General features: G+C 48.1%; 1 protein-coding gene across 2 annotated transcripts in view; it reads right to left on the bottom strand.

The window, feature by feature from the left end:
- The window catches only part of E2F3 (E2F transcription factor 3), a 90,609-nt gene extending 77,603 nt beyond the window's left edge, over nt 1–13,006 (bottom strand). The window contains exon 1 of one of the 2 annotated variants that reach the window (XM_010354100.2): nt 12,245–13,006. In XM_010354100.2, coding sequence (XP_010352402.2) covers nt 12,245–12,637 — 393 coding nt within the window. In that variant the 5' untranslated portion in view covers nt 12,638–13,006. Of the gene's footprint in view, nt 1–11,037; nt 11,242–12,244 lie in introns of those variants that run through there. The other variant, XM_030929118.1, reaches the window with a different exon arrangement.
- Nucleotides 13,007–13,876: the final 870 nt, after the last annotated feature.

Below are 13,876 nucleotides of genomic sequence, written 5' to 3'. Positions count from 1 at the left end.
ATCTCATTTAATCCTTCCAGCCAGTGAAGGAGAGAGGATCACTATTTTAGGTAACTACAGCTCATGGATGTAATTTATAAAAGGTCACCCACTGGTAATTGGCACAGCGTGTTTCTGGAGCCAGATCTTCAAGTCCACACGCCTTCCATACCACACCACTGTGTGACGCACGGGTTTCCAAAGCTGAAAACCTTGCCTCCTAGAGACTATTCCCAGAATTGGGATGTCTGAGATGCTAACAAGGAAAACAGCAACATGAAAGGTGGGAAACTTTATGTTATCAGTGTGATGGTCACAAGTTCTGCTACCCAACATAGCGACCACAGTAGTCAACGAAAGGGGTGTTGCAAACTGGGTTTAAACACAAGTAACATATTAAAAGTCAATTATAGAGATACTTAGAATTTACATGGCTCTTTCCTTCACAGGAGTATTCAAAGGTTCGTATGTTTAAACTTTAGGATGCTACAGCTTAAGAAAATAAATTCAAAAAAAAAAATTTTTTTTAAATCAGAAAAAATCAGACAGTGTAGGACATCATGGCAAAAAGAGCTATCTTGGTTCAGGACATGACTATGTGACCTTTCTGGATGCACAGTACTTTCCAGCTGGCTCTTTGCTTTGTGAGGTTGCAAACTGTGGGCTTTCTCACAGCAGCTAGGAGACGGGGTAAAGCATGTAATAAATAACATCTGATGGCTCGTCTCTGCGAGCCCTGACAGTATCGATCCCCAAAAATCAACCTGATGAATTTGTCTCGTTTTCACATTACAGAGGACGAAGTGAAAATGATGAAAGGTTTTTGTGGCACCATGTTAAATTTATTTGTAAGCTAGGGAGACCAGGTCTTGGCCTGCTATTGTTCATCAAGACTTCCACTATAACCTCTATGCCAAAGTCCCATTTCCAGTGCTCAGACTCAGGCCCTTAGAAAACAGGATGGCCCACGGAGTCACTCACAACCACCCCATCCATTCTAACTAATCATGCCTTCCACAAGGTGCACACCCCAGAAAGAGGAGAAGCTTGGTCTCACCCATTATTCCAGCCCCTGGAGCTAAATATTTGGGAGTCAAAGGTCTTGTATTTCTTTTCTCCCTTAACCTGCCCTTCACTTCCACCCGCCTTTTCACACCATCATGTTGACATCCTGCTTCCAGACTCATCAACTCAATAGCACTCAATACTCTAAATGGTGTGCTCTGGTCCTCTTATTCACATTTCTGGCTCTGTCCACTTGGTTACCTGTGTTCCAGGCAGGTCCAGACAAGACAGAATGAAAAGTCTTCCTACTATAAAGGCAGAAAAACCACCCAAGGGTACCCAGCTGGTGCTGGTGCCTGGCGTGCAGCCACCGAGCCCACTTTGACCTCCTGAGCTTGGATTCTCAACCGCTTGAGAATCCAAGAAGCCACTTCTTGTTTAACATCTTTTAAGTTTTGGGTGACCCATCTTTGTATGTTTTGCCTGGGCTACAACCTAGGAGTCCACAAGTTTTGGAACCACAAGAACATGAAGCTTGGGACCCTGGGGTCTTTTCAACCGAGGAAGAGCTGAGATTAGCATAATGTGAATGGATGCCGCAGAAGGCTCCTGCCTTCACCTGGTCAATCTAGATTCAATAACTTTTCCCAGTGCTCAACTAGCAGTGCTTCCAGAATGTTTCATCAGAAGATCTTAGTGCTTCTCTGACTGAGGATGAGCCTGGGAATCTGAATCTGAAAGAAGTGCTACAGGCAATCAGGTAAACTTGGAAAACACTGGATTATTTCTTTTTGACAGGTATCTTGGGTTTTTACTACTTAATACAATGCCAGAGACCACAGAAGATAAATACCAGGAATAAGCTGAGACTGTGAAGCCAGGCTCCTTGGATTTAATTTCAGTTGCCCCACTTGTTACTGGGGCCCTGAGCCAGGCCATTAACCCCTGGCTGTCTGTTTCCCTGTGTAGAACAAGGATAATAATAATACCCACTTCATAGGTTGTTATGTGGATAATGTGCTAATGCGAGTAAAGCACTTAGTTTCGTGCCCTCGATACATGCGGGCACTCGATAAACATTAGCTATTATTATCCCATAGACCAGAGACTGCTGAGTGGTAGCCCTTAAGCAAATCTGGCCCAGAGACCTATTTTGTCTGGCCTGTGCAATTTCCTTTTAAATTGAGCCAACATTTTAAAACTGGTAGATTTTTGGCATTTTGAGAAGGTGGAAGACCTGGCGAAACACAGGGCCTGCCATCCCCTCTGGCAGCCACTGCCTGTGACCAGGTCCCAAGGCCCCATGTTGCTTCTTTGTTCGTGAACAACCCCCATGCCACTCAAACTTCCCATCTCCAATTTACTCCCTGCCCAGTCTGTGTAGGAAGGCAACTCCAATTCTAGATCAGTTTTGCCAACACATCCAACCTTCAGTCCTGTTATCTCCCCTTACTGACAACTCTAGTCCAAATGCTACCTCCTGACGCCAGTATTTCTGCCTGCCTGCCTTTGACTTATGTCTCCCTGCCAGGAAGGGCCTCCCCAATCTTCCCTTTCCACTGAGCCCAGAGGTTCTAACTGAGCACATTAAAAAAAAAAATCCATGTCTTAATCTCACCCCCAGATATTCTGATTAGTCTGGGTGGGACCTAGATATCAGTATGTTTAAAAAGCACCCTGGGAGATTCAAATGTGCGCCCTAATGTGCTCCAGATTGATAACCATGGCAGCCGTGGCCTCCCTATCTCACGGCCCAGCTGGAGTCTGGTGACTCTCACCTGTTCCTCTGGCACTTCCTGTCAACACCATACAACTAAGGACTAGATGAGTCTTGTTTTCTCCCTACCGCCTGTTTAGTCTTGCTTGCAGATCAACTTGTGTTTAAAGCCTGTCTCCTCAACAGACTGTAAACTCAAGAGTGGGTGGATCACACCTCATACTTCTTTTGTATCCCCAACAGGACTAATGGGGTGCCAAGCACATGGAAGGTGTCTAATGAAAATGCCTCTTCTCAGGTAGCTGAGTCTATAGTGTAGCCAGCACGGCAGGGACCACATGATGAAAAAGCAAGCCAGACCGATTTCTTGGAGCTTACAGGTTTAGAGGAGTAAGTCATGAACATGCAAGATTAGGATACGAGGTGCTACAGGAAAGAAGCAGTAACCCAAGGGAAGGGAGAGGCCCAAGCCCCTGGGAAACTGGGAGAGGCTATGCCTATGCCTTCCCTTGATGTGGGCCTCGATGGGCCAGTGGGAGGAGGGCAACAAAAGGAGTAAGGTGGAGAGGGAGAAGCCACAAGCAAACACACCAGAGGGAAACCTGCAGGGCCTGCAGCACCACACCGTCGCGGAGGAATGGGAAGCAAGACAGCAAAGGCAAGATTTCACCATCCCTTGATGCCAGGAAAAGGTGGTAATTAATTTGGTAAGTCCGGGAAGCAGCCACTGAAGGCAGCAAGTCCGCTTCCTTCTAAGAGCCAGGCAGAGGGCAAGGCGAAGGGGAAGGAACAGATGTAACACAAAAAAGGAGGGGTGAGGAGATGAGACGGGAAAAGGGAGTAGCCCAGAGGCAGGTTCCATTGTCTCTGGAGAGCAAGACAACCCCCACCTTGCCTCGATATACACATACTGGCAGGGGCTCCGAGTCTGGCAGGGCCCAGGAGCTCAGACACCCTGATTCTTGCCATTCAGTCTTAAGCCATGGTTTACTGTACAGGAGTGAAATTATGTTAATCGTGTCATTCATGCTAATAGTGCCACTTTATAAAAACATTTAATCACAGAAATAAAGGTTTTATTCATGACACTATCACTACTGATAGTACTACTACAAGAAGCTTATTCTTCTGTTCTTTCTCCCAAGTCAATGGGCAGCTTATAAAGAAATACAAACACCCTAGACCCTAAAGACTACATTAGACGAGAGCCATTCCACGGTTTACTTCTTCCCATCATCACCATTTTTAGAGAGGTGCAATAGGGTGAAATGAACACTAAGGGCTAGTTAAGAAAACAGATCAGGCCGGTAACAGTGGCTCATGCCTGTAATCCCAGCATTTTGTGAAGCGGAGGCGGGCGGATCACCTGAGGTCAGTAGTTCGAGACCAGCCTGACCAACATGGTGAAACCCTGTCTCTACTAAAAATACAAAAAAATTAGCCAGGTGTGGTGGTGTACACCTGTAATCCCAGTTACGGGGGAGGCTGAGGCAGGAGAATTGCTTGAACCCAGGAGGCAGAGGTTGCAGTGAGCCAAGAATGCACAATTACATTCCAGCCTGGGCAACAGAATGAGACTTGGTCTCAAAACAAAAACAAACCAAGAAAATAGATCACAAAAGGACCACCCATGAGATGGCTGTGGAAGGGAAGGGCAATTCTACCATGTTTCTACTTAACACATAATCCGTCTTACGTGCTAGACACTGGTCTAAGCACTTTACAGAAAGAACTCATTGCAACTTCCTAACCCCATAAGGTAGGTACTATCATCGTTCCCAATTTACAGATGAGGAAATGAAAACATAGAGGCCAAGTTTCTTGGCCAAACTCACAGGGCTAGTGAGCCAAGCCAGAACAAGAACACAGGCACTCTGGCTCCAGGCTAAGTGGCCTGACCTTATACTGAGCTGCCCCTCACTATGCCGTTTAGGACACGGTGCAGGTTATAAACACATGAGCCTCCTTCTCTCCAAGGGACTGCCAGATGCAGAAAGGCACACAGGAGATAGTGTGGGCCTCAGGGATGCTGGTCTGGTTATGTATCAGAAGTGGAGCCCCCAAAGCATCAGAAATGGGGAAGAGCAGAGTGGAACGAAATATATAGACCCTGAGTTCACTGCCCATTATTCTCAGAGTCCAAAGCTACCACCCTTCAGGATCATAAAAACTAGAGCAGACAGAAGTTCTCCTCAGCACAAAGTCAAGAGGCATTCAAATCCTCCACTCTCTAAGACAAACTCTACTTGCCAAAAAACTTTCCAGAGGAAATCAGCTTCACTGATCGCTACTCTCATCAGTTGGTACTTAATGCTCACTGGCTGTCAGACCGTATCTACACTGGGCACCTTTCTGGTTTGTGGATTACAGATAAGCCATATATCGCTGCCCCTAACGAGTCAGTGCACTACAGCCACGTTAGATTATGTTTCACTTTCAGGGCTCAGGGCTTAAAGCAATTCTATTTTTAAGCTTTCTCAGTTCCAAAAAGGAAAAGAAGGCATTTTAAGGAAATTAGCTTTGGCTAAAGGAATGACAGTTTCCTCTTAAAGAGTTAACTGATTAGCCACTTTGCTAAACCAGAAATCTTGGAGCTAACCACAGAGGAAGAACACCTTGTTCAATGTTACTGGGCAAGGGCTGGGGACCTCTGAAAGCGTAACAATCACTCAGGATGTGGGTGGCCCAGGACAAAACTCCGTTACTACTAGAGGGGCACTGTGTGTCCTTCTCCCCAAGACAGTCTCAAAAATCCTTTTAGATTCTATTCTCTATGGAGCATGTGTCACTTTTTGAGCAACAGGATATAATCACAGAAGACAAATTAGCGAATATTAAATAAATCTTTAAAAAATACTACTATCATGTTTTGAGGAGTCATTCTTTCCTTTTTTAAAGAATTCCCTTTCATTTAACATCCAAAGTAGCCTTGCTTATTTTGTGTCTTTGGGAATAAGTCATTACCCCCACAGCCAACTGTTTAAAGGACACTTCTTTATGTGCACATTTTTAAAAAAGGTAACCACTCCTGAAGGAAATCTAAAATGTGTTCTACACACCCCAATTTTCTCATATAGGGCTCATGAGACATAGTTAACCTTCTCTTGGTGAATGAGGTTTCTAAGAATTCAAGAGTCTCCAGTTTCGGTTTTGGCTTTGCCACTAGCAAAGACCTATGACCTTGGGCAAGTAATTTAACAGTGCTGGGCCTGAATTTCCTCACCTGCAACATGAAGGGGATTGGACAGATGAGGACTCTTTTGCCTTACACCTCTCAAACATTATGATTCCAAGACCAGTGTAAGTACCAACTATTGCCCATGCCAACCTAAAGTATCGTTCTCATGGGCTGTCAAGTTCTAAGAATGTTGTCTAGACCATACAAATGGCCCCAGAGAGCTGGGCTACAGTAATGGAAAGCAGACTGAAGTCAATTATTTTTTATTCTTCTTACCCCTTCCTACTCCATCAGCTGCCAATTTTCACTGCTTTCTACCTCGAGCTGACATAAACTCCTGCCTTAGTTTACAAAGCTAAGTGGGGGCCCGCATCACTCAGATTCTTCATTAAAGCAAAGTGCATCTGGCTTTGTGATACAATCTGGCAACCAGTGGCCTTTATCACTTCTCCTTCAGTTATATTGCATTGGATATGAGAGTATTTGAGGGCAAAATTATATTTTTTAAAAGTTATATTGTAGACAAATATGGTGGCCATAAGACTGACCCCCCAGTTAAGGTTGGGGAAAGAATGTATTCTTGTAGTATACATTCCTTGAATTCCAAAAACACATTGTTTTTAGAGGAGAGGGTTTGAAACAAGTGTGAACAGAATATAAACCAATTTCCCTCTTAGTGAAATAAAAACTCGGTATGTTATCCCTCTATAATAATCCTCACTCTGCAAGTTTCCTGTCCCCAAAGGCAGTTGTTGCTTTTCAGTACCTTCTGTGGTATAACTTTTCTTTGTGAAAGATACATTTTCCTCATCACTTTTTGAAGCCAAAGAGAGGGTCAGGGTAGGAAGGAGACACTATTAGTGGTTTCCTATATTTACTGCTTTCCCAGTTATCTTCCATTGTATAAGTCCCATGAAAAATGATTAGTAGAAAAAATGCTTTTTAGCAATTGTAAATACAGTCCCTGAAATATTATTTTTAAACTGCTAACAAGAATGAAAATACGCATTAAACCACGTACTTAGTACCTCAAAGAATTCAGGGAAGATCCCCCTCTTTAAAAAACAAAATTTTGAAATCTACCTTCTTTACCTTGCATCATTTCAGCATGGGAATCTATCAGCGACCTAGTGAGCATGGGCAACTGATTTTCACTCATCCTAGTTAAAGCTGTTAGCAGGAAGTAAATGGTTAAAAAGGGAATCGAAGTTGGCTACCTTGGGAAAGTGGATGTAAACTGGTCCTACATATGGAGTATTTGTAAAATCAGGTTAAATTAGGTAAACCAGTCAGAAAATTAACTATGAGTACTTGAAGCTATTTGCCAAATGGGTCCAAGTCCCTAGGAAAGAGGTTAAAGGTATGGATGACATTATCTTTGCAGATAGCATTAAAGACAGAAGAGTTAAAGGAAAACTACTGCTTTATATATTTCTGAGAAACCACAATAAAAGCTTTCACCCTGTCTTTCAATCTCCAAGTATTGTTATTTATGCACGTCTAGGCTTAGAGTATTATTTTCTGTTTGCAAGTTAGCTTTACAGGGTACAACATTAATCTCAGAATCTACTCTTCCAAGTAATACACAAGGTGGTGATTTATAGAAAAACAAAAAATCCTTTCCTGTTCACAAGGTGGAGTTCTTCAGCCCACAGTGCCATATTTAAGGGTGCTTTGTTTCAGAGGATGATTAGAGTGGCGCCCTTGGTACTGATTACAGTGGAGCTACTTGCACTGCCCAAGTCTGGGCACTGCATTATATTAAAACTTCCATTTTGGGGTATGTAGTGACTAAAAATTGTCTCCCAGCTTAAACTTGGCATCAACCATATATCTCAGCAGAAGCAAGATTATTGAGTATAGAACCACAGGAACCCAGCACTTTTCTTTTTATAATTGTACAGGAAAAGAGACCCTGTTGAAATAGCACCTATGGTTCCTCCATTCTTAGATGAAAATTTCAAGCACTGAGGGCTCTTTCCCAAAGTATAATCAGTAGGTTGCTATGACTGTGACAGGGCATAGTCTCTTGCATTATTAAATCCCAAATTTTCTAGAATAAAATAATTTCAGCTGCTTTTTAGAAGCAGCAGCAGAAAATGATGGAGCCTTGTCTGCTCCATTGAGTAGCACTTCTGACTACGGTTTCTCTGTAGTTCTTACATTTCCAACAGTTCACCAACTAAGACGGAATTTATCTAATGCATGTCTCTGACATGGTGAAGATTGAGAGTTCAGGTCTAACAAAAGCCACTAAGCATAAACTGCATCCAAAAGTTGGCAGGTCTGTGGAATCACGGACGGAGTGGAACTCAGGCAAAAAAGTGAGGATGACGTGGCCTTGTCACAATTCAAGGCATATGCTTGGCAGTTCAACACCACTATCTCTGTATAGGTGTGTCTTACTGAAATGTCCCGATTTTACCCCTAGGATGGCCATGTTTTATATATTTAAAAGCCCAAATTAATTGAGTATAATTAATTACTTATCACTTAAAGACTTTTAACAGTTCTGTTCATATATGTAAACAAAGGGACAATGTGCACCTGGCCTTACACTATTTCACTAAGTCAGAAAAAAAATTAACATTTGTATAATATGAATTGTACTGGGTGTCTACTTTTTGTCAGGCACTGTGCTAAGTATTTCACATGCATTATCACATTTAACTCTTCAAAAGAACCTTAAAGGTGACACTGTTATTGTCCCTATGTTACAGAGGAAGAAACCGAGTTGAGATTAAGTTATTTGTCAATGAACACACATTTTGTAAATAACAGATGCTTTACATCTGGTAAGGTAGTACTCATATTTTCCCCCCATTGAAAAAAAGGTGTAGAAGTTGCTTCTGGTTAAGTCCTTAGATATTCTTGAGACAGAACTTGGGATCAGAACCAGATAGGTCTGCAACTCTGGCCACCTGAAGACTTTTCAACCTCTTCTTGGACACAGAGTGTTTAGGTGGTCTTTGTTCAGCCAATCACTTAGCCTTCCCCATCCTGTCGTTCCTGCTTAGGGAAAGAGTATCAACAAAATTCAAAATTCGAAGACTTGCATGGAAGTCTAATATAATTTCGATAAGAAAAACAATAAATCAAACTTTATATTCAGTGCTTAGAACTTTGTATGCATTGACTAGATAAATTTCCTACACCCTTCCAGAAGAAATAGCTCTTTTTTTGGAGACAGAGTCTCGCTCTGCCGCCAGGCTGGAGTGCAGTGTAGGGATCTCAGCTCACAGCAACCTCCGCCTCCCAGGGTCAAGTGATTTTCCTGCCTCAGCCTCCTGAGTAGCTGGGATTACAGGCACGCACCGCCACGCCCAGCTAAATTTTGTATTTTTAGTAGAGACGGGGTTTCACCATGTTGGCCAGGATGGTCTGGATCTCTTGACCTCGTGGTCCACCCTCCTGGGCTTCCCAAAGTACTGGGATTACAGGCATGAGCCACCGCGCCCAGCCAGAAGAAATAGCTCTTAAAAGTTTAGATAACTGGCCGGGCGTGGTGGCTCACGCCTGTAATCCCAGCTACTCAGGAGGCTGAGGCAGGAGAATGCTTGAACTCGGGAGGCGGAGGTTGCAGTGAGCTGACATCGTGCCATTGCACTCCAGCCTGGGCGACAGAATGAGACTCCGTCTCAAAAAAAAGTGTAGATAACCAATGATTCAGCATACATTGCAATCTTATATAAAAAAAGCTTCTGAATATGTATATGAATAACATTTATATTCTTGTAATGAAAAACCTTTTGTGTACACATAAACTCAAAAGGATATTATTATTCCTGGAATAATAATTTCATGTCAAGGAGAATAAAGTTTTGAAATAACTTGGAAGATGGTGAGGGTAATTTAGTATATTTTAAATACTTAAATACAATGAACTATATATAATAAACTTGGCTTGAAAAATAGTCTTAGGGACCTGGCCCAACAAGCACTGTTAAAATTTTTCAAAAAGCAACTTGAAGGTCTCATAATTTCCCATTATCAAAACTACCCCCCATAAATCTGTGAATCTAATCCAAGAAGTATGTCAATTAGCTGGTTGTTTAAGGTTAGGTTTATGAAATAGTAACAGAACTTTGCAGGGGTCAAATATGCTTAAAATATGTCCAAACATGCTTAGGTCAAGTCAGTAAGAGTATCTGAAGCTAATAAAAGCATGGAATATTCTTGTGACTGAAAACCCAGCACACTGGATACTGTTATGTGTAAGCAGGTACTGTGCTCCGTTTCCCCCCTGCTGGCAGACCCTAGTCACTAAAAAAACGATGAGCTTCTTTGACTAAGACTACATCACACATGCCCAGCAAGTATCTCTGGGGCTGGAAAGCAGTTAAGACCGAACCCGGGGAGAAATTGGGAACACGAAAGAAATTAAAAACGCCTCATTATTCCCAAACCCATCCCATTTCCCAAAGTGCTGCCTATGTGCTGACTTTCTTAAAGACTCCCGCAAAATCTTGATTCTCCAAAAATTAAACCCATTTGGAGCTGAGACAAGGTGAGGTCCACGCCTGGTATGATCAGACTACCATGGATCTGAGTCTGGTTCGGTTCTAGCCCCGTGGAGGCCAAGCCTCACCACGAGGTGAAGACCCGGAGGCATGGAGGAAGGGAATGAAGGAGAGAAAAGGAGAAAGGGGAGACCTCCGGGCCACACTTCTTTCTAGTACCAACAAAAAGAGAAGCCGCATACTGACCTAAATCATCTCTCAAAGGCGCTTTATAAATTACAGGGACAAAGGGAGGGGGTGGCGGGTGGCCTGGGAATCCTACAGACACCCTACCCTCTGACCCGCCCCCCTCCCCCTCCAGCACAAGGGAAGGAAGACAGAAAACAGCTCAACTCGGCCATTGGCGAGAAGCCCCCTCCGGTTTTCTATCGCCCATCCATCCGCCCCCTAGAAAAAAAATCCACGTAAACACCATACCCACCCCTTGGGGCAGACACTCCCGCCCCGAGGTTCCTAGAACCGGAGGCCGGGGCATTTACTTAGTTAGATTTTTCTTGCTTACTCATTTCCCTCGAGCACCCAACCCCCCGTTCCCACTCCAAAACCCCGCTCAACCGCCTACCCTCACCGCTTCAGCCCCCAACAGAATCCGGTGCCCCCGCGGCGTCGGCGGCCCCCGAGCCGTCCCGGTCACTAACCTGCTGCTGTAAGGGCATTTCCGAAACCAGCCTGGCTCCGGGGGGAGGTGGGGGGCCGGCTGGAGAGGGGGCCCGGAGGGCCGAACAGACCGGCGGCGCAGGGCGAGGGCGGGCGCCGGTGGGGGGGTGGGGAGAGGAGAGGGAGGGTGGCGGTGCCGGGGGCGGGTGCGAGGGCGCCGGGACCGTCCCAGGCCAGGGAGCCGGCGAGCAGGAGGAAGTGGGTGCCCCCCTCTCCCCCTCCAGCGCCCCCTCCCGCCGCCGCCTCCTCCCCAGTCACAGGCGCGTCCTGCGCGCACGTGTGCGAAACGTCACCGGCGGGTCCCGGAGAGAGGGACAGACCCAGGCAGCGGGACGGGAACCCGGCTGCCCCCGCCCTCCGTCGCCGGGGGGCGGAGAGGGGGACAGGGCGGGGAAGGAAGGGGCAAGGGGAGAGGCGGGTCAAGGGCAGGCCCGGGGCCCGGCGAGGAAGGCCTGGGCGCTCAGGCCACGCGGACGCCGCCGCTGCCACCACCAGGATGCGCCCAGGCCGGAGCGCCAGCCGGCGAGCCCCTCACCCCAGACAGCCCACGCCCCAGTCCGCACCCGGCTTCCAGCCCCACCTCCCCCACGCCCGACTCCCCTCCACCTCCCCCAGCCCCTTTGTTGCCGGGAGTTACAGATCCTAAAATGTGTCAAGCGCAGCCCCGCCGATCCCCTGCGCTCCGAGCACGCCGCAGGGACCCCCGGCCGCCAACGAGCCTTCAAGGCAGACTGGGGGCGAGCACCCCAACAGTCCCCCGGTTTCCAGCCTTCAGAGCCCCCCACACCCCAGTTCACTGCTCCCTCCCCCACCCCCTTCTCCATCCGGGGCGTGACCCCTTCCTACGCCCGAGAAAGAGGAAGCTTCGGGTTGGAGGGGAAGGGAGAGTGGGGGTAGGGAAAAGTGCAGGAAAAGAAGGGGGGGCCGCGAAAAGTTTTGGAGTGTTTGATGTGGTTCGCGCCAAGGCAATCCCCGCCGCCCCGCGCGCCCGGCCGAGCCCCCCGACCCTCCTGGCGCTGGGGACAGCACTCAGGTCTAACAATGAACCCTCGTTGGAGGGGCAGCCCCCAAGGCCCACGATGCTCGGCCCACTGCTCTCCCTGAGCGGCCCGCAGCGCGCCCACGACCCCGCGCGGTGCGAGCCCACCTCCCGCCAGGGCTGGGGACGGTGGGGAGGGAGGGTATTACCGGAGGGCCGCCGCCGCCGCCGCTGCCGCCGCGTCCCAGGGCTGGTGGCTGCTGCAGCAGCCCGGCTCTGCTGGAGGGTCCGTGCGGCGTGGTGTAGAGGAGGCTGCCGGCGGTCTGCTCCGCGCCGGGGGCACTGGGGAGGAGGGGGCCGGCGGCTACGGCGCCGCTTTGGAGGGAGGAGGAACAGGAGGTGGTGGAAGTGTTCGTGGTGAGGATCTGGATGTACGCGCCCGGGGCGGCGGCAGCGGCGGCGGCGGCGGCGAAGCCTGGGCTGGCTAGCAGTGCCCTTTTGTCCATGGAGGCTGCAGCGGCGGCGGCGACGACAGCCGCCCCCTCCCCACCCCCGGCGGTCACCAGGTACTGCTCCAGAGCGGGCTGGATCCCCTTTCTCATCTCTCGCTCCTGCTCTTTTTAGTGTTATGGTATATTAATGTATTGTTTTCAATTTCTTTATTATTTGCAGTCGGAGTTTCCAAGTCTCTCCTCCTTCTCTCCTCCCCGCCCGGCGCTTCCGAGCCCCCTCTCTCTCTTTTCTTTTTATTTTTCCGCACCGCACAGGCCCCGGGGGCCAAAAATAATCGGGGCTCTGGAGAGAGGAGGGTCCCGGCCGCACGGATATCGGGCCCCAAGCGGGGATGGAGGCGTCGGGGGCGGCCGATGCAATGGATTGCGAGGCGGCGGCGGCAGCCCGGGTGCTGCGGCCGGCAGCTGAAAAATGGCTCCAGGAAGCTGCTGCTGACAATGAATGAAGGGATACGGTTTACGCGCCAAGGTCCTCCCGCGAAACTCGGATTTCCCGCCGGCTTTTCAAACCATATTTGCATATCCCCGCCCCTCAACCCGCCGAGGACCGTTCCCACAGCCCATTGGGCCTCTATCTCCTTACTTCAGTCCCAATCGTGGAGCAGGGCCGCGATTTGCTGGTTTCCATTGGCTGCCGTGCATCATGGTTACCGGGGCGACAGGGACCTTATTTGCATAGGTCTCCTTGATTGGCTGAGAGAGGAGCAGTTTTTAGGGGGTGGGGCAAAGACTTTCCTTCTCTACCACGGAAGACCACGCCTGGCCCAGGCTCCGCCCCTGTCCCCGCCCCCCCGCCGGGCCGGCGCTACTGACCTGGGCAGGGACTCCGCGCCCGGCAGACTCAGTGTAGATCTAGTCTAGAGCGCAAGTTTCGCTTTTGGAAATTGTCAAGGTGACTAAGGGAACACTCTCTTTCCTTTGACCAGTCAGTGCAATATACGAACAGCAGCAGGAGATTCTTCCAAATATGTGCCAAAGGCAAGTGGGACCATGCGGACGATGCCTGGCAGGTGGAAAAGGAGCCCTTTAAATCGTGGGCTTCTCCCTTCCTGAAATCCAACCAATGACGCGGCGAGAGCTGATCCCGAGGCCGGGGCTGATAGACAGAAGCATGTGGGCAGACAGAATCGTGGGGGCAGAAGGTTCAACAGACGCGATTGCGGGCACCAGTTAACATTCCAGATCATTCCCGGTACCTTCATTATTAGCCTGGATAGGGGTAAAGTACAAATTAACTCTTGTCTTACGACGAGTATTGGTTTGAGTGCGGCAGATACTCCCTCTGGCCCAGAAACACCCAGGGCAGTTAATCAGGGCTAACCTAGAACT

Source organism: Rhinopithecus roxellana, chromosome 4 (assembly GCF_007565055.1).
Source record: "Rhinopithecus roxellana isolate Shanxi Qingling chromosome 4, ASM756505v1, whole genome shotgun sequence".
Classification (NCBI taxonomy): domain Eukaryota; kingdom Metazoa; phylum Chordata; class Mammalia; order Primates; family Cercopithecidae; genus Rhinopithecus; species Rhinopithecus roxellana.
The sequence above is the reverse complement of the archived record's forward strand: the minus strand, read 5'-3'. Positions and strand labels throughout refer to the sequence as shown.